A 23,256-nucleotide genomic window follows, 5' to 3' on the forward strand; every position below is an offset into this window, starting at 1 on the left:
TGATGATATCTACATGTTTTATGCATACTTTATGTCATATTTATGCATTTTCCGGCACTAACCTATTAACAAGATGCCGAAGAGTCAGTTGCTGTTTTCTGCTGTTTTTGGTTTCAGAAATCCTACAAAGGAAATATTCTCGGAATTGGACGAAATCAACGCCCAGGGTCCTATTTTTGCACGAAGCTTCCAGAAGTCCGAAGGAGAGACGAAGTGGGGCCACGAGGTGGCCAGACACTAGGGCGGCGCGGCCTGGGCCTTGGCCGCGCCGGCCTGCTGTGTGGGTCCCCCGTGACGCCCTTTGACCTGCCCTTCTGCCTACTTAAAGCCTCCGTCGCGAAACCCCCAGTATCGAGAGCCACGATACGGAAAATCTTACTGAGACGCCGCCGCCGCCAATCCCATCTCGGCGGATTCAGGAGATTGCCTCCGGCACCCTGCCGGAGAGGGGAATCATCTCCTGGAGGACTCTTCACCGCCATGGTCGCCTCCGGAGTGATGAGTGAGTAGTTCACCCCTGGACTATGGGTCCATAGCAGTAGCTAGATGGTCGTCTTCTCCTTATGTGCTTCATTGTTGGATCTTGTGAGCTGCCTAACATGATCAAGATCATCTATCTGTAATAATATATGTTGTGTTTGTCAGGATCCGATGGATAGAGAATACTATGTTATGTTGATTATCAATCTATTACCTATGTGTTGTTTATGATCTTGCATGCTCTCCGTTATTAGTAGAGGCTCTGGCCAAGTTTTTGCTCTTAACTCCAAGAGGGAGTATTTATGCTCGATAGTGGGTTCATGCCTCCATTAAATCTGGGACAGTGACAGAAAGTTCTAAGGTTGTGGATGTGCTGTTGCCACTAGGGATAAAACATTGATGCTATGTCCGAGGATGTAGTTATTGATTACATTACGCACCATACTTAATGCAATTGTCTGTTGTTTGCAACTTAATACTGGAAGGGGTTCGGATGATAACCTGAAGGTGGACTTTTTAGGCATAGATGCATGCTGGATAGCGGTCTATGTACTTTGTCGTAATGCCCAATTAAATCTCACTATACTTATCATATCATGTATGTGCATTGTCATGCCCTCTCTATTTGTCAATTGCCCGACTGTAATTTGTTCACCCAACATGCTATTTATCTTATGGGAGAGACACCTCTAGTGAACTGTGGACCCCGGTCCATTCTTTTACATTAAATACAATCTACTGCAATACTTGTTCTACTGTTTTCTGCAAACAATCATCATCCACACTATACACCTAATCGTTTGTTACAGCAAGCCGGTGAGATTGACAACCTCACTGTTTCGTTGGGGCAAAGTACTTTGGTTGTGTTGTGTAGGTTCCACGTTGGCGCCGGAATCCCTGGTGTTGCGCCGCACTACATCCCGCCGCCATCAGCCTTCGACGTGCTTCTTGACTCCTACTGGTTCGATAAACCTTGGTTTCTTACTGAGGGAAACTTGCTGCTGTACGCATCACACCTTCCACTTGGGGTTCCCAACGAGCGTGTGCTTTACGCGTCATCATCCGCCCCGTCGGGCCTTCCAAACGCGCGGGGAAGGGAGATCCGCCGCCACCAGCACCGCCGGGGCTTTGCCCGGTGGCTCTCGCCGGCGGTGGCAGTCTGGGAAGGAGGAGGGGTCAGGCTGGGTGGGGGAGGAGGAGGCGCCTCAGCCGCCTGACGGGGGGAGGGGGCAACGGGAGCGGGGGCCAGTCTAAAATGGAGTAAAAAAGGGGCACAACATGGCTAGAACAGCAAATCTAGTCTAAAAGGAGGCCATGATGCTTGACAAGGGCGCCGCAGATCAGGCGTCTCGCGTGTGGATTTCAGCGCGCTTCTTCATGAACCAGGTCCTGCTATCGTCGTCCATGTTACTCCTGGTCAATTACTTTACTATAATCTAATTATTAATGAGATGAAGATGAATGGCATGCCGGTTGGAGATGAATTAGCGCAGGTGCAGGGGTCTTATTGATCGGGAATTAATGGCGGCACGTATAACGAAGAGGGCTACGGTTGCTCTTCCACGACGATTCGCGCAACGATCGACGAGGTTGCCTCCGGCGGTTGCCCACCCCGACAGTTATTGTGCTTAATTCGTGCTGGCTCGAGCGAGGATTGCTGCCAGACGGGTCCGTTTACGTCTCCACGGATGGTCCGGATACTATGCGTCGCGCGCTGGGCATTGTTCGGCGGCCGTTGGAGATGCCCTTACTCGATGCCTTGTAGAATAGCTCTCGGCCTACTTAAGTGAGCCCATTATAAGCCCAAAGCTTGCAACTAATTGAGCCCACTACCCAAACCCCGCGTCCACGGCCGCTTATCCGCTTCGTCTCCTTCCCCCAATTCTCAGTCAGCCACCTTCCTCTCCCCCCAAGCTCGCGTCCATGGCGTTCACCACACCGGCGATGGTGGGAGGCGCCGTCCTCTCCCTCGCTCTCTCCGCCTCCTCGACCTCCAGCTCGGCCTCCTTCCTCCCCCTCCGCGCCGGCGGCGACTCCCGACGGCGCCGCTTGGCCATCCCACGGAGGGGAGGCGCCAGGGTAAGCTCTTCACACGTACTGCTCCTTGCCCCCCGACCCCATACTGTTCATGGGGTTCGTGGTTAGATACTGGAGCTACCGCCAAGAGCAGGGGTTCATGGCCTCTTGTTCGGTCATTCTCAACCCTCTGGAGCGAGCAAGTCAGTTGGTTTCATTTCTGGGTTCAGCTAAGATAGACATTTTAGGAAACAGCTCTGTCCGTGTGCAGATTATATTTTACAGTAGTACTTATCGTTTTTAGATTTCGAAAGTCCCCTCCAATTGTCCGACTGACTGACCGACTGACCGTATGTGCACATGTCATTAGGGACAGAGCTGGAGAAGACGGAATCTCCACATATCTCATTGTGCTGGCGAAGCGACCGCAGTGACCGAGGACGGTTCACACAATGCTGTTACCGATGCCGGTGCTGATCAAGCTGATGACACCAATGGTGATTCCACGGATGTGCCTGAGTCCCTGAACCCTGACGACGTTTCTTCGGTTTACTGGATAAAGCAGCAGCCTCTCCCTTATCCTACTGTAAGTACAAAGTACCGATGCGCAAATATTGGTGCAGAGAATGGGGTGACGGACAAGGAGTTGTGATGTAGGATGCTCTGGAGCCATACATAAGCAAGGAGACGGTGGAGCAGCACTGGGGAGTTCACCAGCACAAGCACGTGGAGAGGCTCAATGGCATGATCGGTGGCAGCGAGTGGGAAGGGATGTCGATTGGGCAGATGATGCTCGCCTCGTTCAACGAGGGCAGGGAGCCACCCCAAGCTCCCTTCTTCCATGCTGCACAGGTAGCATTTCATACTATATGGAACCATCTATCCTGGTTTTGTGTACGCTTTACATGCCTAATTCTTGGCCTTGCCTTGTAGATATGGAACCATGATTTCTATTGGCGATCAATGAAACCTGGCGGCGGGGGCAAGCCCCCGGAACGGCTTCTGAAGTTTGTAAACAGAGACTTTGGATCCTATGACGGCATGATCAAACAATTCATGGATGCTGCATTAACTCAGTTCGGTTCTGGATGGGTTTGGCTTTCTTGTAAGTGACCCTAAAACCCTCATTTGTTAGCTTCGTGTACCAGTTTCAAACTTGCTCCGAGGGGCGTGAATGCGATGAACTGAACTCTGCTCTGTAACCTGTTCTAGACAAAGGGAGCAAGTTGCCTCATGTGAATTCAAAAAGCCCAATCCCATCTGACAATTATGGTAGGCTAGTCATCTCAAAGTCTCCAAATGCTATCAATCCTCTTGTATGGGGCCACTCTGTAAGTATTAACCTCCAACTGTTTCCCCCTACATCATGTAGTTTATACCATGTATTTCATTTTGGAAGATTTGTATTGCCTCTTATTTGTTCCTTTGATTTATATAAAACACTTGTCTCCCCATGCATACTGTATTCCACAGCTACCTGACATTCTTATCTGGCTATCTATTCTTCTTGGCAGCCACTCCTTGCTATCGATGTTTGGGAGGTATGTGCACATATTCCATTTTCTAATTTTCTATGCATTTTCCTTGATAAAAGTGAAATTTTCTAACAAATTCTCTGGTTTGGCAACAGCACGCGTACTACCTGGATTATGAGGTTAGATGCCAATGCTGCCCGTGATTGCCATTGCTTATATTTCCACATTCTCCGACTTAGTTTGTTCTGGTTACATGACTGCAGAATCGAAGGGCTGAGTACGTCTCTGCAGTTCTAGAGAAGCTTGTGTCATGGGAAATGGTGGAGTCCAGACTCCGGAAAGCCGTCCTGCGAGCAATAGAAAGAGATGGTCGCACTAGCATGAAACAACGAAGAAAGGAAATCCATGTCGGAGATGCAAGCACCAGCGGTGAGGTGAGAAGGCGACCAAGAAGTCAGGATCAGCAGGTCCCTTCCAGCGTGACAGTGATGCCGGCAGGTGAGGCTGTGCCAAATTGAGCTGCAAGGCTGGCAACTAGTATTTTAGGCAGGCAGGTAGAGCCGCTGATCCCAAATCCTCTAGAACGGTAGTCTCTGAAGAACGTGCGCACTGCACTGCAGCCGGCACTTTGCTTGATGGTGACCGTTGTTGAATTATTTGCACGCGTCATTTTTTGTCAATGTTTATCCCATAGGAGTGTAGCATGTATGAACCAGTTGAGCCTCCAAAGCAATGCTGGATAGGCTAAATTTTTAGTAAGTACCCTCAGGGTTTAACGTCTTGTATTGATGATAGGAGTTAGGACCTTGAGACTCTGGTCTTTGCGGAATTGGTAGAAGAGGAAAAACAATTTCTATCAATCTATGTCGTCTATCTATCTACGAGTTATGTTGTCTTTGGCACTCATGGGCACATGTTATAAGTTACAACTCTGTTGTACTATTTCAATGTTGTCGTTTCTGAGCTGTTATGGGTGATTCCTGAACTATGCTTGTTCAAGTCTACAATGAGGACATTCTACCCCCGAGGAGGGTATCACGAGTACTTCTCTGACGATGAAGATCTCTGATTGACCGGGTGCTCTTCATTCTTCAATGCAGCCGAAAGCAGTATTCATTTGGCCCTGTCAATAGATTTTTGTGCGAAATCTTAAATTAAAGTACATTCTTTTAGTCTAAACCCTATCCTGAATTTAGTGTTTCTTAACAGCACCGCAATTCCTGGTTCGTTCTGTTTTGAGCTTTGCAAAACTGGAGTATTGTTTTGGGGAAAACTATTAGGACTGTTGTTTCTCAGTAGGCTTTCCCCTATAGAAAGAGAGGTATCATGCATGTAGAAATGTGTCACCTTGTGCTGATACCAACATATTAATTGCTAAATTTAGATTTTGAAAATGATTTATCTCAGATTTTCACCATTGCGTTTATCTGAGAAGGAATGCAACGTTTTTTTTTTTTGAGGAGAGAAGGAATGCAACTAGATCACATTGTTATGTTTCAACGGAAAAATTCATCGCACCTGTTGCTTGATTACATTACACAGTGATTGTGAGATTAAGATCAAACAATTACCATGATAAAGTACTCCCATTGTTACACAAAGCTATAGAGTAGGTATTCAAAAGTAGTATAATGCAAATCCTGCAAAGTGGGGAATGAAAAGATGCAACGAACGATCTAGCAATGTTTCTTATGGGCAATATGCAATCATAAGATGAATAACAAAAAAAAGGCAAATATTTCTCCCAAATAAAATAAAGGACAAGTAATGGAGGATTATTTTGTCCCGACCGTGAGGTGATCAACATGATAAAATAGGCGAGGGGTAATAATATATTTTTTATCTTATCCATGGTAGGCATGGGGAAACCGTTAGACGATTAAGAAAAGAAGATAGTTGTAGTGCGGCGACATGCCGCACCCATAGGGCTATCATTAGGCGATCAATAAAGTAATGTAGCAATATTTTTCCGAATAAAAGAGGCATAAAAAACATAGAAGATATTTATCCGAAGTCACCGTAAAAGAAGCCAGCCCGAATATAAGAGGCGACGAAGAATGCAACAATTTTCTATTCAACTCAACCGTTGACATAGGACGACCGACTACACTAAGCGAGGACAATGCGTGGCGGTTAAAAAATGTGACTAACTATAGAGCAATTTTTTTTTTGCAGAGATAGCATATATAAAAGGTAGTAGGATAAATAAAACAGGTGAATGGTGAAGTTTATTTATTTAGTTTTGGAGTTGCTGGAAACAAGATGGTAGTATTTTCTTGGGCTGACGGTGGAAGGAGTAAGTATATTTTCCTGTAAACACCGGGCAAGCGCGACGGTGCGACTGAGTTTTCTCCTGAAGACGAGGTGGCTTGCCACCGGCACTCTTGGCTGAGGTCAGCGGCCACAAATTCTTTGCGACTGTGGGCACGCTCGGCAGCGCCATCGCCGTGTTGTTCGTGTGCATCTGGGAGAGTGCAATAGATTCTTGGCGACCATGTGCGACCACGGTTTTGGTGGAAACGCTGTTGAAGAGCACCGTCGCTCGCTGCGGTGGTCGCCACCAACGAGCCACACTAGTGGCTTATGCGTCGTTTATGTGTCTAATAACGGGCAACACAATCGAGTGTAAGGAACCAAACAACTTGCATCTGCTTCTCTACTCGCGCAAACAGTGGCGATGTAGACTACCAAACGAAATGCAGAATTTGCAAAATTCTCTTTTTTGTCCGGTCTGGCTCAACTCAGCATCGCCCAGTTGGACTTTGAAAAGGATGCATGCTACCAATCCCGCCCTTAACGAACAGAACATGCAGTGCCCTTCAACGCCGAGTAAATTACATAAAACTACCACAATTCTAGCTAGGGTGACAAGTCAGTATCTCTTTTGATAATTTTTACAGAAACCTACCACATCTAAGGCAGACATTTACAAATAGCACTCATTCCAGTTTAATTGCATTTTGACGGCTCTCCTGATCGATGGGGCCTACTTGTCAGGGTTGAGATGGCAAAATAAATACTCCCTCTGTTCCATTCTATAGTGCCTATTGTTTTTTTTGGCACGGAAATTAGCGCAAGAGTATTTTTTACACAAGACCCCTTGATGAACGATTTGAGATCAACGTAAAATTTGGTAAATCCATATCTTTCTTACTTACCATAACAATTTTTGGGAGCTGAACGATTTGGGAGCTGAACGGGGAGGGATAATTGAAAAAAAGCTAAGCTACAACATTATATTCTGAAACAAATGCCGAAAATCTATAGGCACTATATAAAGGAACGGAGGGAGTAGCTCTTATGCTCAGGTGGACATAAGGCCCCACATGTCAAAATATTACGTCATCTCTACTCTTTTTCTTCCTCCTAAAATCTCTCTCCGGCCAGATCTGGACGAGCGTGGTCCGCTTCTTCCCTCCCCACCTGGTCTTCCTCAACCCGCTCGACGTCTTATATGACGCGTTTGTCACCGCACTTTCCCTCTTCCCGCAGCTCGCGGGCTTCCTCTGCGAGGTCGTTCGCGTCATGTTCTCCGGGACCGGCACCGAGACGGCGAGACCACTTTGTGGCGGTGCTTGGGGCTGCATTGGGGAGTTAGGGCCAGAGGAGGCCAGCGTTGCAGAACATTGTGCGGCCCCGTCGAGCACCATGGACAGCGGAGGTGCGCCGCCGCTGAGGACGTGGAGATGCGACGTTCTGCCTCGACCTTGTAGGCACCCTGGTGGGCTCCAGCGGAACGCAGCGGGCTTGCGGGATGCGTTCGCGCCGCCGTCATCGAGCTCTGGCACACCTCCAAGTACGACCCAGAGGTGCGCGTGGCACTGACTCGGAGGGGAGCCATCCGGTGGCGAGGGTGGGTGGTGGCGCTGGTGGCGTTGATGTGACCTAGACCGGGACGGTGGCCTTGATGCTAGCGGGAAGCACACCGGCAGAGGGTGCAAAATGGAGGCGCTCACCTGGAGGAGATGCACATCGGCTTAGCGGAGCGTGCCGATGGTGAGGAATTGGTGGCGGGGGTGGGCCATTCCGGAGAGAGAGAAGAAGAAGAATAAGGGAAAGACGATGTGAGGCTGACAGTTGGGCCCCAGATCCAACTCATTTTCTTTCTCACGTGTACTGCCAACTTAGCACTGACAAATGGGTCTCACTGGTCAGGGCGGTTATCAAAATGTTGTTCGATAAGAATTAGCTTGATTTGTGACGCTCTGCCCGAGAAGTGGTAGATTTCTGCAAAAAAATAGCAAAATAGATATAAAATACGGTAGCTATATGTAATTTAGGCCTAGTTTGGCAACGAAGTTTTTCTAAAACCGAAATATTACAATACTGAAGTTTTTCGGTGAACGGGTGAAGAATAATGTAGTATCTTGATACTGTACTATTTTTTTTTTTTTTGAACATATGTTCAAAAAAAAAAAATACTGTACTATTTTTCAGTTTTCGTCAAAACTGCAAAGGTGTTTGGAAAATATTGTTTGGCGTCCCTTTGACAGATTTTTACGTTGCATTTTAATCTCTTTTGACCGGTAGATGGTTGCATGGTTATTGCAGTTGCTCTCCCCTTGAATGTTTTAGAGCATCTCCACTCGTTTCCCCGACGAGACCCCCGAACGACGTTTTTTTCCATCCGAACAGCGAAATTCGGCCCAGTCGCGCCCCCGGTTCCTCGATTTCGTCCGGATTTGGGCCTAAATTCATCCGGCGAGCCCACGCCATTCCCGGCCCCCGGGGAGCGCTCGGGGACTCCGGACGAAACGAAAACGCGGGAAACGGCGAGGAAACTTTCCGCGCGTCTGGTGGCCCCAACTTGTCGGCGAGAGACACCGATCGTCATCCTCATCGCATCGTCTTCCGCGCGCTGTAAAAGCCTGCCGCCGTTCAGCATTCGCCGGCCGCGTAGCTTCCACGCGGCAAGTTAATGTCGTCGCATCGTCTTCCGCGCACGCATCGTCTTCCACACGGCATTAATCGCCGGCGCCCGCCGCGCCTATATAAGCCGCTCCGCTCGCCGCGACGCCCCTGCTCCACTCTTCCTCCATTCTCCATCCACTCACCCTCCACCTCCACCTCCACCGATGGAGTTCTACGACGACGACGGCGCATCCAACAACGGGTTCCCCCGCCGATCTCTCCACACGTGGGAGGGGCACCTCCTCCACCAGGCGGGGTACCCCTGCCCGCCGGACACGAGGCCCCCCGGCGGCGGGTGGCGGCTAAGCGCTGGTGGCGTGCCAATCCCGCCGCCGCCCCAGGGCCACGCCCTCGACGTCGCCATCGAGGAGGCGCGGATGGCGATGACAGAGGAAGAACGCGCCGACCCGCGCCACCACCCCGAGAACTACACTCGGTGGAATTCGTTCTTTCTCCGGCGGTGGGAGCGCGAACTGGCATCCTACGACGGCCCGCCACCTCCGCCTCCGCGCAACAACGCAGCGGGTCGCCAGCGTTGGTGGAGCGCGCCGAATAGGACGCTCCACAACGTCCTCGAGCACATCGAGGGTGGCAACTCGCCGAGGCTCACGATGCCCCCTCCATCGAGGGCATCGAACAACCGCCAACGGGGAAACAACTGGCAGCCACGGCGTATGGCTGCCAGTTCCTCGTCGTCCGGTTCGGCGGCGAGGTCGATTTCCAGGTCGGCGCCATCCTTGGCGCCGGTGAAAAAGGGGCCGGATTCCCCGCCGAGCCACCGCACGCGTGGCGGCGGCGACATCGTCATCCGCGAGCCGTCGACGGCACAAGGACGACGCCGCCCCAAGCGTGACTACGACACCTCCGGCGAGCGGAAGCGCAAACCGGCGAAGGTGAAGGTGGAGGAGGAAGAAAGCGCCGAGGACGCCGCCATCCTCGAAGCCGTCATCGCGAGGTCCCTCCAGGACCTCATACCCGCCGAGAATGCCATGCCGCTCGACCAGGCCTGCGCCTGGTCGAGGGAGCAGTGGGAGAAGGAGGAAGCGGAGCGGCAGGCGAGGCTCCTCCAGGACGCCGCTCGCTACCGGCGGCCTGCGACTCCTCCATCCGGCGCCGTCGTCCCCGTCGTCGACCTCGAAGCCTCCGACGACGAGCTGTACAAGCCATCGCCGTCCCCGCCTCGCACCAGCGGCCGGTGGGGAGACGCCGGCCAAGGCAGCAGCCAGGCGGCTTCGGCGCCGCCACAGTTCGACGACGACGGCTCCGACGACGATGGCGGCGACTACACGGTGTTCTACCGCCATTTCGGCATGTAGAGGGCCGTGTTTTCATATTTACATTTGTATTCCCCTAGCCGAATTCGAAATATAGTCGAATTCGGTCTCTATGTACGAACTTCGCCCTCTGTCTAAATTTGACCGTTTTATGCCGTAGTTTGTCAAGTTTCCGTTTTTCAAATTTAGATCGCCGTCTTCGCCTGAGATCGCGGCTGGGAAACTACTCCTCCCCACGCCAAATTTACATCCAATCCGGACGTAAATTTCCCCGGATTTCGGCGTGGGGAGGGCAAACGAGTGGAGATGCTCTTAGCTACAACTAATCAACACACATGTACATAGTTCCCTAAAAAAACACACCTGTAAATAGTGCGTTACCTCAAATTCTACAACTACGATTAACCTATCATGGTAACGCCTTTTGTTTCTGAGAGGAATAGCTGCAGCCTTTATTAAACAGAAGACAAGTCCAAATCTGACACATCATTAATACAATTTGGAAAAACGATAGACCAAGTTTTACTGAGCTCTAAGCCGCAACCCTCCTTGGCTCCTTTGTCCTTTCCATGTGCTTTCTTTCCATTTAGAAAAAAACAAGTTCGAGGTGAAGTTTCAAATACTTAAAAAAAACTGTAGTTTTGGGGATACTTCGATTTTCAAAACCACCGTATTGGTTGGAACCACATATCTTGAAGTATTCAATTCTTTTTTTATTTTTGAAAACTGAAGTATTCTTAAAATACTTTTAAAAAACTGAGCTCGCAAACAGAGCCTTAGGGCATCTCCAGCGGCGCGACGCAAACGGACGCTGAGCGACCGTTTGTGTCCACCGTGACCGGAAATGCGTCTGACACCACCTCCAGCGACGCGACACATAGTGTCCGGGCCGTCCGCTGAGACGCAAACCTGGCCCAAATATGCGCCAGGTTTGCGTCTCTGCGGACACTGAGCGGACGCGCAAAGTGTCCGCTCGGTCCTTGCACGGGCCCGCCTGGCAGGGACACAACTGCATCGTCTTCCGCAGCATTACTTGCGAGCGGCGCTGCAGCCTTTGCAGGGCCGCGTTAATGGCGCCTTGGCATCCGCGAGCTTGCGCAGCGAGGCGGCGTTGCAGTGGCAGGCCATTGAAGGCGAGATGGCGTCCGAGCCTCTTAAAGGGACGCTGCCGGCGGCCATTTCCCCGACCAAACCATTGCCACTTCCCACGGTATCCACCCCACCGACGCCATGGGGAAGAAATGCTGGCCGTTCTGCAAGACCAAGAACGACCACGAGTCTAGCGGCTCGCGGTCCGGCAAGAAGGCACGGGTCGGCCGGTACGTCCGCGTCGACTTCGCGCGACATCTATGGGAGGAAAACCGCCGGTACCATGGACGGACGCGAACTTGCCGGGAGGGGGCTGGTACCTCAACTCGAGGCGCGTGCCGGTTCCCCCCGTGCCGCGCGAGGGCCGAGAGCGGCGGGACGAGGTGCGCCGCCACCGAGCGATCTTGCCACCGGATCTACGGGAGGATCCGACGTACGCGCTGAACTCCTACAACTAGATTTCATTCGGGTCGTGGAAGTTCGACGCGCGCCGCCGCGCGGCTACCTCGCCGACGTAGACTACTTCGAGCGCGAGATCGCTGCAGAAGAAGAAGAGAACGACCAGAAGGACGCAGACGAGGACGGCGATGAGGACGAGGACGAGGACGTGACCATGGCACAATACGACCACGATGATGGCGGGCCAGCGTGGGATCCAGAGACCCAGCCGCCGGACATTTCCGAGGAGGAGGCCATTGGCATGGCACTGGCCAACAGCGAGGAGGACGAGCTCAACGAGCTCGCTTTGTGGGACGGGCTCGCAATCCAGCTCTGCGAGTCAGCGCTCGCGCAGGGGAGGCCGGCGACTCCTCCGGCCACGCCGATGTGTTCCAACGACCACGCTCCGCCTGCTGCTCCGGCGTGGGATCCCTGGCCACAGCCTCCTGCGCATGCGGCGGTACCTCCTCCACCGCCGGCGTACAAGCTTCCATGGCTGACGCCGGAGTTGATTGACCTCGTCAGCGACGACGACCAGTAGGCAACACCTACTTTTAGCACGCCTTTCTGGCTTTTTTATGTTTTTTTATTAATGTAAATTATGGCTTCATGAATAAAAAAAAAATTACGCGTCCCGCCGCTGGAGCCACCCCGATGCAAACGGACGCCCAGACGATTTCGACCATTTGGCCCGACGCAAACGGACACGACGCGTCCGTTTGGACGTCCGAAATGCGTCGCGCCGCTGGAGAAGCCCTTACTCTTCAACACCACACAGGGACAGTCAAGCGGAGAAAGATTGGGACCATGCCAACTGTTTTTCTTTTGATGACTTGGTGGCAATCTTTGTAATTTGATAGAAAATAGATATAAATTTAAGTTGGATAAGAAAAACCATAGTGTCCTTATTAGTAGGTATAGATATAAATATAGGTAATACAGAAGATACCTATGGAGTTGTGGTTCTACAATCCCCAGAATCGATAGAATAATTCTCAACCGCATTGTTACAATTAACTAGGACGCACGATTTAATTAATTAGTCGAATACACGCACACACAACACATCGTAGCTCTTTCTCCGTCCATACTTTTTTTTTCCTCTTCAGATCTTTGTACGAGGTTCCACGGATCACCTCTTCAAGGTTTTTTTTTTGGGTGCAACCTCTTCAAGGTTTTGAAGGGCCATACATCTCTTCCAAGTCTCACCTGCCCACCTGGACTCCGCTCATCGTAGATATTTGCTGACGGGATCTTTGCTTATCCTCTTTTGCGATTGTAACTTTGTAACCCTAGGCAAAGGCTTTGCTAAGTATATTTTTGCCATTGCCAAAAAAATTTTGGCGGCAAAGATGAAAAACCCGATAGCAGTGGCAAGGTGATATATCCGTTGAGTTCCCGACCCCTCCGGCGGGCCAGGGATGTGAGCTAAACTTACCTAATGATTTGCTACGAAATCAACTTACGAGTATCGTGGCGATGAGTCTGAAATTAAAGTTACAAAAATTGGAACAACTCCCAGACTTTACAATCGGACTAACACAGATGCGTTCAACCCGTAGAAAAAAAATCGGTATAACATTATTGCTTTTGAAGGCATTTGTTCTCTTTGCGCATATGAGCTACGCGCTCTAGCCCTTTGATACATATATAATAAGTATCAGATATTTAATACAAAGTCTATACTAACTTTATGCTTAATTCTTAATACCTATTATAGATCCAAGGGAGCACTACTACTGTTCACTTCAGAAACTCAATTTAGCTCCCGGGTGCATTTGCTCCCACTAACCAAAAAGAAAATTTCAAATTGTTGAATTTTTTTGACAAAACTTTTACATGTACATCTCCACAATATATATGCGTTCATCAAGTTTCACGAAAAAATGATATTTTTGTGGTCATGTAAAAAGTGAAAAAAAATTCTTGTGAAAAGCTTTATTTTAAGTACTGATTTATTTTTTCACATGTCACACGACAAGTCGATTTTTTTATGAAACAACTTTGTGAGTGTGTATCACGTGAACATATATGTGAGAATTTTTGGACGTTTCAAAATAGAATTTTAGATGCATGTTAAAATAAAGGAACCATATGTTTTCATGTGCCAAAACATCACTTCCTCGGCTAATCAAATTCGCCAAAGTCCGCATTGGCTCCATGCGTGCATGTGAGCTCCAACGGCACTAGTACGGAATAATTCTAATCCCCATTTAGTTAATCTAATTAATTATCCCAAGTCCAAACTCCTTTTTCACGCGATGTGTAGATGGAGGGATATGTATGGGATGAGATACTTTGACTAGGTGGTAGCAGAGGGACTTTCAACACGTGATGATAATTGTGTGGAGTGGTGCAATAGGACATCCATGTGTACTTCGGTCATAATATACTTATATACAGATTACTCCACATGTATATCGATCTCTCGGCTCTGAACAAATCACGAAACCTTTGTTCTAGAAGGAGTTCTTCGAATTTGAGTGTCAAAGTAGATGAATCTTTATAACTATGGTTGTATTGATTTCTTTTTGCGGAATTTATCTAGAGGTACTTAAAAGGCGCTTGGAGTGCAAGACAAGATTTTTTTTTGTTGCGAAACAGGAGTTTTATATTTTTTTTTTCGATAAAGGATGCTTTCATTACTTTTATAAGCAATTACATCCAGCCTCTGCATAACCAGGATGCACACAGCCGTTTATGTTGTCTCAGGTTCGAAAGTGATAAAAACAAAAAACTAGGCGAGATACACATCAAGATGAAACATATAACGCCTAAGAAATAGGTGGGGCATCTATCCGTAGACTATGCTGCCACCCATGTTGGGAAAAAGTATCCCTCGCCGTAGCCTCCAACCGTGTACAGACCTCCGTAAACAGGTCTCGGTTCTCCACTCGCTGGAGAGGTAACCACGAACGGAGAATACCTGTACATCTGTAGATGACCTGCAACAAAGAGCAATTTTTATCATTAAAAATCTTGTCATTTCTACATAGCCAAAGCGCCCGGATAACTGCTAGCGCCCCCACCCTAAGAAGCAACTTAAACCTTGAATCAACCCCATGGAGCCAATTACCAAAAACATTGGCAACACTAGTCGGAGGATACAGGGTAGACGCTACTTGGATGACTGACCATATAGATCTCGCAAATTGGCACTGGAAGAACAAATGCTTGATTGTTTCGTCCTGTTGACAGAAAACACATCGAGTACTTCCATGCCAATTACGCTTAACAAGATTATCTTTGGTGAGGATTACCCCTCGACGAAGATACCATCCAAAAATTTTAATTTTTAATGGTATCTTCATCTTCCAAATCTTTTTATTATTATCAACTGGTAGATCAGAAAGAAGGATCGCGTTGTAGAAAGATTTCACAGAGAAAGCACCGTTGGCATGAAGGTTCCATCTAAATTCGTCCGGTTCGTCCGATAATTGAATATCCCCAAGCCGTTGAATTAAGGTATTCCATGCCGTTATATAGCTTAAACAGAGGATTACAATCCTTGATAAGAATCTGTTCTAAGAAGGGAGGTTTATAATTCACCCAAAGACACCTTCTTCTATCACTACTAGCTCTCTTAGCAGAAGCGTGAGCTGCCTCATTAGCTATATTACGTCTCTTTGTTTAATTTACATGATCCATGATTAGAGATCAGTTGTAAAGCATTAGTAATTTAATAAAGGGTCATACTTATCTATTGATGCATGGTATTTTGACCATTTTTCTTTTTGCATATTTCACAAATGGACATGTTTCAGTTTAGAACTCCTTGTATCCATTAACTACATACTTGATGATTTGTATGTTTTCGGAACTTAAAAATAGGGTAGATAAGAAAGATAAAGCTACAATACGTATTGGTGTTTCAGATCCATATTGGTCCATTTAGACATGCAAAAATAATATTGTTTCTTGACAAGCAAAATGGTACTAATTTTTTGCAGGTTATTCGAGCTGCACATTAAATACAACTATGAGCCTACCTTCTCCCCAAGGATTGGCTGGAGCCTACGGTTAGGTGCAACTGGCTAGGCGTATGATTTCTATTTCAGGCTAGTGGATGTCACCATAATGGTAGACTTCAAAATGGATAGCTTCTATTTGTTTTTGCGCGAAGACAATCAGAAACCAAACCAGTTCTTACAAGAACATCCTTACAAGCAAAAGAAACAAAACACAATTTCTTGAAGATTTCAGCACCATCTTCCTTATGCATCCCTCGATGGCACGTTGTGAGTAAAGCTCTGCTGCCTCTAGGCCTCTAGTGTAGCAAAGCTAGCGTCAGAAAAAGCTTGAAAAGACTCAAGCACTTGTGGAAGCAGCGGTCAGGAAGTCGTCGATGAGACCAGAAGATGCCGACGACCACGATCTCGAAAGATCGCTGTCTCTGAGAAGCTTGTAATGAGAAGGGCCCAACACCGGCCATACAGAGATGGGGGCCTCCAAACTTGTATGTTCCCCGATGAAGCCGTACATGGCGAAGCTTCACCAGGTGGAGGCGGAACTTGAGGACACCAATACGTCGCGACATCATCCCCTCCACCAAACGCCGCCGCCATAGACAGACAATTATAATGCCAAGACTAATGCCAGAAGATTGACTCCAAACTCCATCCCTTCGACGCTCCTCGGAGGAAAAAATATCGATCTTGGGCGGGCTGAAGGACTTTTATTCTCATCGCCACCAATGCCCCTAAACCGGAGACGAAGAACTCGAGGACCCTACGGGGACCGGACATCCAATCCGTGGTTCCCCCACCTTCCCGCCGCTGTGGCGGTAAGGGAGGGCAGGGGAACCGGCGGCGGCAATGCCGACAACCGAGGGTAGGAGTTGATAGTATAAAGATCTCCTCTCGCGAGAGCTAACCCTAGGAAAACGTTTGGTTTGATGCACTATTCTTGTTGCTTTTCATTTTTCACTGGTTGATACATATTCAATCTAGGTGATACATGATTGTAATACTCTTTTTCGAGTACCCGCGGGAGATCTGCGTGTATTATATTAAGCTTGAGAGAAAAGGGTGATGCCCATAGAAGGTAGATCCACCACCTCCATGCAGCCATTAGCGGCGCAGGTTGGAAAGCTCAAATCATCTCTCACTCGTCTACCCCTACTCTCAGTCCAGGACTTCCAAGTGTCGATGATCATGCTCTCCACCACCGGACTCCTTCCCGTCGAAATTAAACCCTAGCACTGCGCTGTAGCCAAAGGCATCTGATGACCAACATGATGCTGGAGTTGGTGTCCTTCCTCCGAGTCGTTGGCAAGGCATCGATCGCGGCTGGCCATCAGACCTCAAGGCCCTGGGTCGGCAACGGCAGGTGGAAGTCCGTGACACCGTCGACAGCAGACCGAACCCGCAGAATGAACTATGAAATGCATGAAATGGTTGTGCGCAGATGTGTCTTTTACTAATAAGGATTTCATGATGAAGTTGTTGAGTGACACACCTTTTTCGTGCAAAATGTTCGATGTTACACTTGTCGTGAATTCTTTTTGACGTTACAATTTACAAAGAACGTACTATGTCGTCGATGCATGCATGTCTACACGCAATCCGCTTTGTAAGAAAGCATCTCCTAACTCGACCCCCCATCCAGGAAAGATCCTTTCCATCGGCTATAAATTGGCACCGTCCCCTGCTAGCTTAACCCACACCGCTCTTTGAATCCAACTCCCTCCGATCTCAGCAACCACCTAGTACATCCCAAATCCCAATGGCTCCTGTTGTCGCCGCCGTGGAGCCTTTCACCCTCCTCAAGTGCCTGATGCCGCAGGACGACGGCTTGGGCGACAACAACGGAAGCGCCGACGTGAAGCCGATAAAGGCGCACCGCCGGGAGTCCGACCCGGCGGCGGCGCTGGCCGCGGCGCGGCACGAGTTCGGCGAGCATGGCGGCGTGAACATGTCCATCGAGGCGTCGATCACGTTCACGGTGATGGAGCCGGACACCATGCGGCGGCTCTTCGCTGGGGAGCTCGGCCCGGAACGCGACGACCTGTACATCTACAGCCGCCACTTCAACCCGACGGTGCTTGCGCTGGGGCGGCAGATAGCGGTGCTGGAGGGCACCGAGGCCGCCTACTGCACGGCCTCCGGCATGTCGGCCATCTCTTCCGTGCTGATGCAGCTGGTGGGCGCCGGCGGGCACGTGGTGGCGTCGCATTGCCTGTACGGCGGCACCCACGCGCTGCTATCCAGCTTTCTGCCGCGCACGTCGGGGGTGAGCACGACTTTCGTCGACACTGACGACGAGGCGGCCGTGCGCGCGGCTGTGCGGCCCGGGGAGACGAAGGTGGTGTACGTGGAGACGATGTCGAACCCGACGCTGGCCGTTGCCGATATCCCGATGCTGGCTCGCGTGGCGCACGAGGCGGGAGCCAAGCTGGTGGTGGACAACACCTTCACTCCCCTCGTCGTCTCGCCCGCGCGGCTCGGCGCCGACGTCGTCGTCCACAGCGTCTCCAAGTTCATCAGCGGCGGCGCCGACATCATTGCCGGTACGGATGACCATCTCCGTCACACGCAAAAAGTGCCATACCCTATTGCATGAAACGGAGAGAAATAAAGTGCACGAGGACTAAAATGTTTTTGGATTCCAGGTGCGATCTGCGGGCCGGCGAGTCTGGTGAATCTGATGATGGACCTGCAGGACGGCGCGCTGATGCTGCTGGGCCCAACGATGAACGCGAAGGTGGCGTCCGAGCTCGCCGGGCGTCTCCCCCACCTGCCGCTGCGGATGCAGGAGCACTCGCGCCGCGCCGGGGAGTTCGCGACCCGGATGCGCCGCCTGGGCCTCCGCGTCACCTACCCTGGCCTCCCCGACCATCCGCACCATGACCGGCTGCGCAGCATGGGCAACCCGGGCTACGGCGCCGGCGGGATGCTGTGCGTGGACATGGGCACCGAAGCGCGCGCCAACCGCCTCATGCACCACCTCCAGAACTCCACCCATTTCGGCCTCATGGCCGTCAGCCTCGGCTACTATGAGACGCTCATGTCCTGCTCCGGGAACAGCACCAGCAGCGAGATCGCGCCCGACGACCGCGCACGCGCCGGCATCTCTCCAGGCCTCATCCGCGTGTCCGTAGGATACAACGGCACCCTCGAGCAGCGCTGGGCGCAGTTCGAGCGAGCCCTCGCGCTCGTGCAGCAGGAGATCCCCGACGCTGCCGCCGGCAAGCCCTGCCAGGCCGTCTGACCGATCGAGGAGACTGTAAGCCGATCGACTGCTAAAAGTTAGCTGACGGCCGAGTAAAGTGAATAAGATCAAGCTCCATCTGGATGTTCTAGGGTTTTTGGTGAAAGCATTCAGGATCAAAGTGTAATTTTCTTTTTAAATGTCGTTCTCTGTGTAATTTTCTTCTGGGCTCTCCCCAGTTGATAAAAAAAGAATCTCATCAGATGGATGCCAACGTGTTAAACCTTCTTGCTTAATAATATACTACCTCTGTTTCAACAAATAAGACGCACACGTATTTCAAGATGAACTTTGATCATAAAAAATAAGCAATAAAATCTTGATTATATTATATGTAATTATTATCGTTGGATTCGTATTGAAAATCATTTTCTAATGTGCTAATTTTGTACAAACAATCTTGATATATTTAAAGTAAATCTTGGTCAAACAAAGACACAAAAAAACGAGAGCCCAGAGGGGACGCAGTGAGACATGCATCTATCTGAATTAGCTGGCCTTATTCCCCACCAATAATTATTTGACAGTCAATTTCATTCCAAATTTCCAACCGGCACGCTTAAAGTCTGGCATAATTATTTTCTGTGCATACAAACACAATAGCATTGCTGTTGCGGATTTTGCCCAGATGTTAGGGTGCCCAGCCCCTATCCCCCTCCGTCCATCGGATCGAAGTGCATCGAAATCAGTGAATTTTTTTTTTTTACGAAAATGACCTTGGGCTTTATCCAATTCCTATCAGAAAGTCCTGCCTGTTTATAGAGTTCTTCACAAAACAAACATATGGTATCGTCGTTCTCATTATGAAGGTCTCTGTATTTTTGTGAAGTTCTTTACAAAATAAATGTGTGGTTTCATTGTTGTCAATGTGAAGTTCTTCACAGATCCAAGCATAAAAAAATACAAAAATCGACAGATCTAGGGAGCTCAGATCTTCAGGGGCCACCGTGGCGGAGCACGAGGCCGACAACAAACTTCAGTGGAACGCATGGACGGCGATCGCCAAGGTCGAGGACGGAGGCCATGGGAGGGAGCGGTCGGCCACCACGCGAGCCGCCACCATATGGGAGGGTGCAGTCGGCAGCCATGGGAGGGTGGGGTCGGCCGCCACGGAAGGGCGCCGCCGCCAGACGGGAGATTCATGGGAGGGCACTGTCGGCATTTACATGGATGAGCATATAAGTACTATCTGAACTAGCTAGTTCAGAACTGAAGTCTGTCTGAACTAGGGAGAGAAGGGAAAGGAAATTTCTCTCGGGGTGTTTAGCGTGAATGCCTCTGATCTTCACAACTCTACATTTGGCCATCCAACCCTTGCAACATACACCACATGGGCATCAATTATTTTTACTATTGCAACATCGTTGCATTACTTCTTGCCGAGGTGGTTGCATTACAACTTGCAATATAAAACAAATAACAACATTTTGAAAGCAAAAGATGCAGCAAAAGGATACTGGTATGCAGCAAATCTACACCAGACGTGGCAAATCCCAACCAGTCGCAGCAAAATCCCCAAGAAAAAATCAAAATACATATGCAACATATGAGAGAACAATATTTGTAGCAGCTAATGAAAATATTTGCAGCACTGAAATAACATTTGTAGCAGAAGTCCAACGCAACATTTCTCTCATATGTTTGCAACAAAACACACATGCATTTGCAGTATGTTGAAATAATATATTTAGCAACATAAAATATCCGCTAAAAACTAACCTTGTGCAAGATCACATAGCTCGCCTCCTGAGCTCGCATGCGATGAATCTTGCTTGACGAAATCCCATTGGCACCGTATTGAGAAACCGATGTCCATCCCCTCACATATGCCATCTTCCCCAAGTTTTGTGGTCTGGAGAACACACACACATCTCCACCTCAAGGTCATCCATGAAAACTATGATGCATGCACGATGGAGAGAGTAGAAAGGGCGATGGATGATGTTCAACAAAGGAGGAACATGGGAGGATGATAGGTGAGGGATGTTGGGCATGTAGTTTGTTCTCGCGACACTGCATGACCTCGCGATGGAGCCGCGTGTGGCATGTTTCTTCTACATTTTTTGTCGGTGGATGGAGACAACGGGAAGAAAACATAGACAAAGAAAGGTGTGGGCCCATGCATGATGACTAGCGACACTCACACGCATTTTCATTTGATTGGCAGGCGAATGGGATCACTTACATATTTCATTATTTTAGTTTTACTAAATTCTACTTCATGACCCATAATTGTGCATTTGCGACACGTATTACCTCATTTAGTGTGAATTCTTCCAAAATACCCCCAATTAGGAATGTTTCAACACGGTTTTAGCCCATATAGTGTTTGGCATGTTAGATCCATGTCGCGTGAAAAATATGTAAAGATCAAGGGCATCAAAAATGATCATGCCCAACTTTCCCTTCTCTATATGTGCCATTGTAATTTTGAGCCTGGATCATTACTTCTCTTCCACTGAAAGGGTATCTGATTCCTGGGCCACATCAAGCAGCGAAATGATGTCCAAAACCATGATGAGATAGATCTTGCCGTTATTAGAGAAGAGACCTTTCTCCATGCCCTAAGCTTATAAGCCCTAGATTTAGATTGTGGTTGAGAATGTGGACTGACTGAGTGTGGGAAGAAGGTTATGTCTAAGCGGATTAACCTCCAAGAATCCAGACATCTTGGTCCAAAAAATTCAAAAGCATAAGGAAGAAGGTTTGTCGTGGACTATTCTAGTTGGTTAAGTGCATTGGGTAGTGATCCAAGAGCGAAAACAAGAGGGAACACAAGGTGTGGTTGAGAAACAAGAAACAACTCTGTCTGCATTGCAGAAAGAGCCTATGGTCCAGCCTGACCAAGGTCGGGTCATTGTAGGAATTTGTGGATTTAATATTTTACATGTTCACTACATTGTTATACTCCTGGAATCAAACCTCAACGCGGAAGTATATTCATTTAAATATCAGGGAAAAATTGATGTGAAAATGTACTTAAGGAAATATACTTAAGGAAGCTGGAACATCTATATTGGAACATAGTGTGTATATGAGGATGCTGAAATGAGCATGCTGAAATTATACTCGAGAACAGTACAGAGTGGAACGTCATGCTGTCTATAGGATTGGCTCTATGGATTGCTAAAGCCTGTAGGGTTGAATTTGAGTTCAAACTCGATGCATGACTCACACATGCGTGTTTGGTACCTAATTGATTAAAAATATTAGGCTCGTTAACTGGATGTTAATGATAGTGATTGGTTAACATGTCACGTGGATTATATATAAAGGTTCCACCCTCTAGGATCAATATGCATTGTGAGTGGCACCACCGGCCTGGCAGAGGAATAGTGGGTAGGTCAAATAGCTCCAACCCTAAATTTCTTATAGTCATCTCTCTCGTTACTCCACAACTTGATTTTCTAAAGCTGGCACATATTCATGGCATGCTTGAATTGTCCCATAAGGCTAAGGTTGAGGATGCCATTATTCTTGTAGGACGCTTGATAAGTTACATTAAAATCTCCAAGAATAAGCCATTTGGAATCATCCCATATAGGCTGCAACAGTTTCTTAGTATAGAAAGTTTTGCTTTGATCCTTACTTACATGGGGCCATGGGGGGGGGGGGGGGGGGGATATGACCCCACCCCACGTGCCAATGGTCAGATGATGCAGGAAGTTGCGGATATGAGAACCCCCAATATATCAATAAAAACCCAATATATCGTACCAATGGGTCATTTATAAATTCATGCTTTATTTCTTCAATGCATGCTAAGTGGCAGGTTGGTTGAGCAAGCGTTGCATGCTCCGTGTATTTTTTATCCTGGCCGTTTAGACCACACACATTCTAGCATATGATGTGGATGAGTATGTCTAACATATGTGCGAATGTTATGTGGCTGAAGGCATAGCATATGCAATCATAGAAGAAGACAGTGAGGTGTTTCCTTTTTCTTAGCCGATGGAAGATCTTGGTTCATAGAGGCATCGATGTCACCGGCAGTGCAGACGAGGTGAGGCTGATAAAAGTTCAAGGTGTGAAAAGCCAAGCCCGAAATAACATAAATTGCACTACTTCTTCGTGAAATGGTGAACCTTCAAAAGGGTAATACACACCCAATTCTCATTGGTGGGGGGCGGGGTTAATTTGCTAAGGTTCATGTTTAAGAAGATTAGAGGTCGGTTTGATAATCATTGGCCTTTCCTATTCAATGCGTTCATTGATACCTTGGATCATAGAGAGGTTTCTATGATTGGAAGAGAATTACTTGGGCAAATAGTCTTCTAGAACCTACATACGAGAAACTAGATAGAATACTCATGGATACAGACTGGGAATCGAAATACCCTATGGTGTCGGTGCAGGCTCTAGAA

General features: G+C 48.6%; 2 protein-coding genes across 4 annotated transcripts; both read left to right on the forward strand.

The window, feature by feature from the left end:
• The first annotated feature begins 2,356 nt into the window (after nt 1-2,356).
• LOC127311549 (superoxide dismutase [Fe] 1, chloroplastic) lies at nt 2,357-4,852 on the forward strand. Of its 3 annotated transcripts, none has more exons than XM_051341986.2 (8): nt 2,357-2,559; nt 2,867-3,082; nt 3,154-3,348; nt 3,430-3,601; nt 3,709-3,827; nt 3,970-4,037; nt 4,127-4,150; nt 4,235-4,852. In XM_051341986.2, exons 1-8 carry the CDS (start codon nt 2,404-2,406, stop codon nt 4,266-4,268), a joined length of 984 nt encoding a protein of 327 aa, XP_051197946.1. In that variant the 5' UTR covers nt 2,357-2,403; the 3' UTR covers nt 4,269-4,852. The 3 variants fall into 3 exon arrangements, with proteins under 3 accessions (XP_051197946.1, XP_051197945.1, XP_051197944.1); XM_051341985.2 differs by having other exon boundaries at nt 2,359-2,559; nt 2,873-3,082; nt 4,011-4,037; XM_051341984.2 differs by having other exon boundaries at nt 2,360-2,559; nt 4,011-4,037.
• Nucleotides 4,853-17,363: 12,511 nt separating this feature from the next.
• LOC127313828 (methionine gamma-lyase) lies at nt 17,364-19,086 on the forward strand. Its single transcript, XM_051344290.2, has 2 exons — nt 17,364-18,191; nt 18,294-19,086. Exons 1-2 carry the CDS (start codon nt 17,408-17,410, stop codon nt 18,890-18,892), a joined length of 1,383 nt encoding a protein of 460 aa, XP_051200250.1. The 5' UTR covers nt 17,364-17,407; the 3' UTR covers nt 18,893-19,086.
• The last annotated feature ends 4,170 nt before the right edge of the window (nt 19,087-23,256 follow it).

Source organism: Lolium perenne, chromosome 7 (assembly GCF_019359855.2).
Source record: "Lolium perenne isolate Kyuss_39 chromosome 7, Kyuss_2.0, whole genome shotgun sequence".
In the NCBI taxonomy this organism is placed as follows: domain Eukaryota; kingdom Viridiplantae; phylum Streptophyta; class Magnoliopsida; order Poales; family Poaceae; genus Lolium; species Lolium perenne.

Coding starts and splice junctions, on each gene's coding strand:
- LOC127311549 (XM_051341984.2), top strand. CDS start 2,404: ATGGCGTTCACCACACCGGCGATGGTGGGAGGCGCCGTCCTCTCCCTC. Junction 3,602..3,708: donor TGGATGGGTTTGGCTTTCTT/GTAAGTGACCCT, acceptor AACCTGTTCTAG/ACAAAGGGAGCAAGTTGCCT. Junction 4,151..4,234: donor CGTACTACCTGGATTATGAG/GTTAGATGCCAA, acceptor ACATGACTGCAG/AATCGAAGGGCTGAGTACGT.
- LOC127313828 (XM_051344290.2), top strand. CDS start 17,408: ATGGCTCCTGTTGTCGCCGCCGTGGAGCCTTTCACCCTCCTCAAGTGC. Junction 18,192..18,293: donor CGGCGCCGACATCATTGCCG/GTACGGATGACC, acceptor TTTGGATTCCAG/GTGCGATCTGCGGGCCGGCG.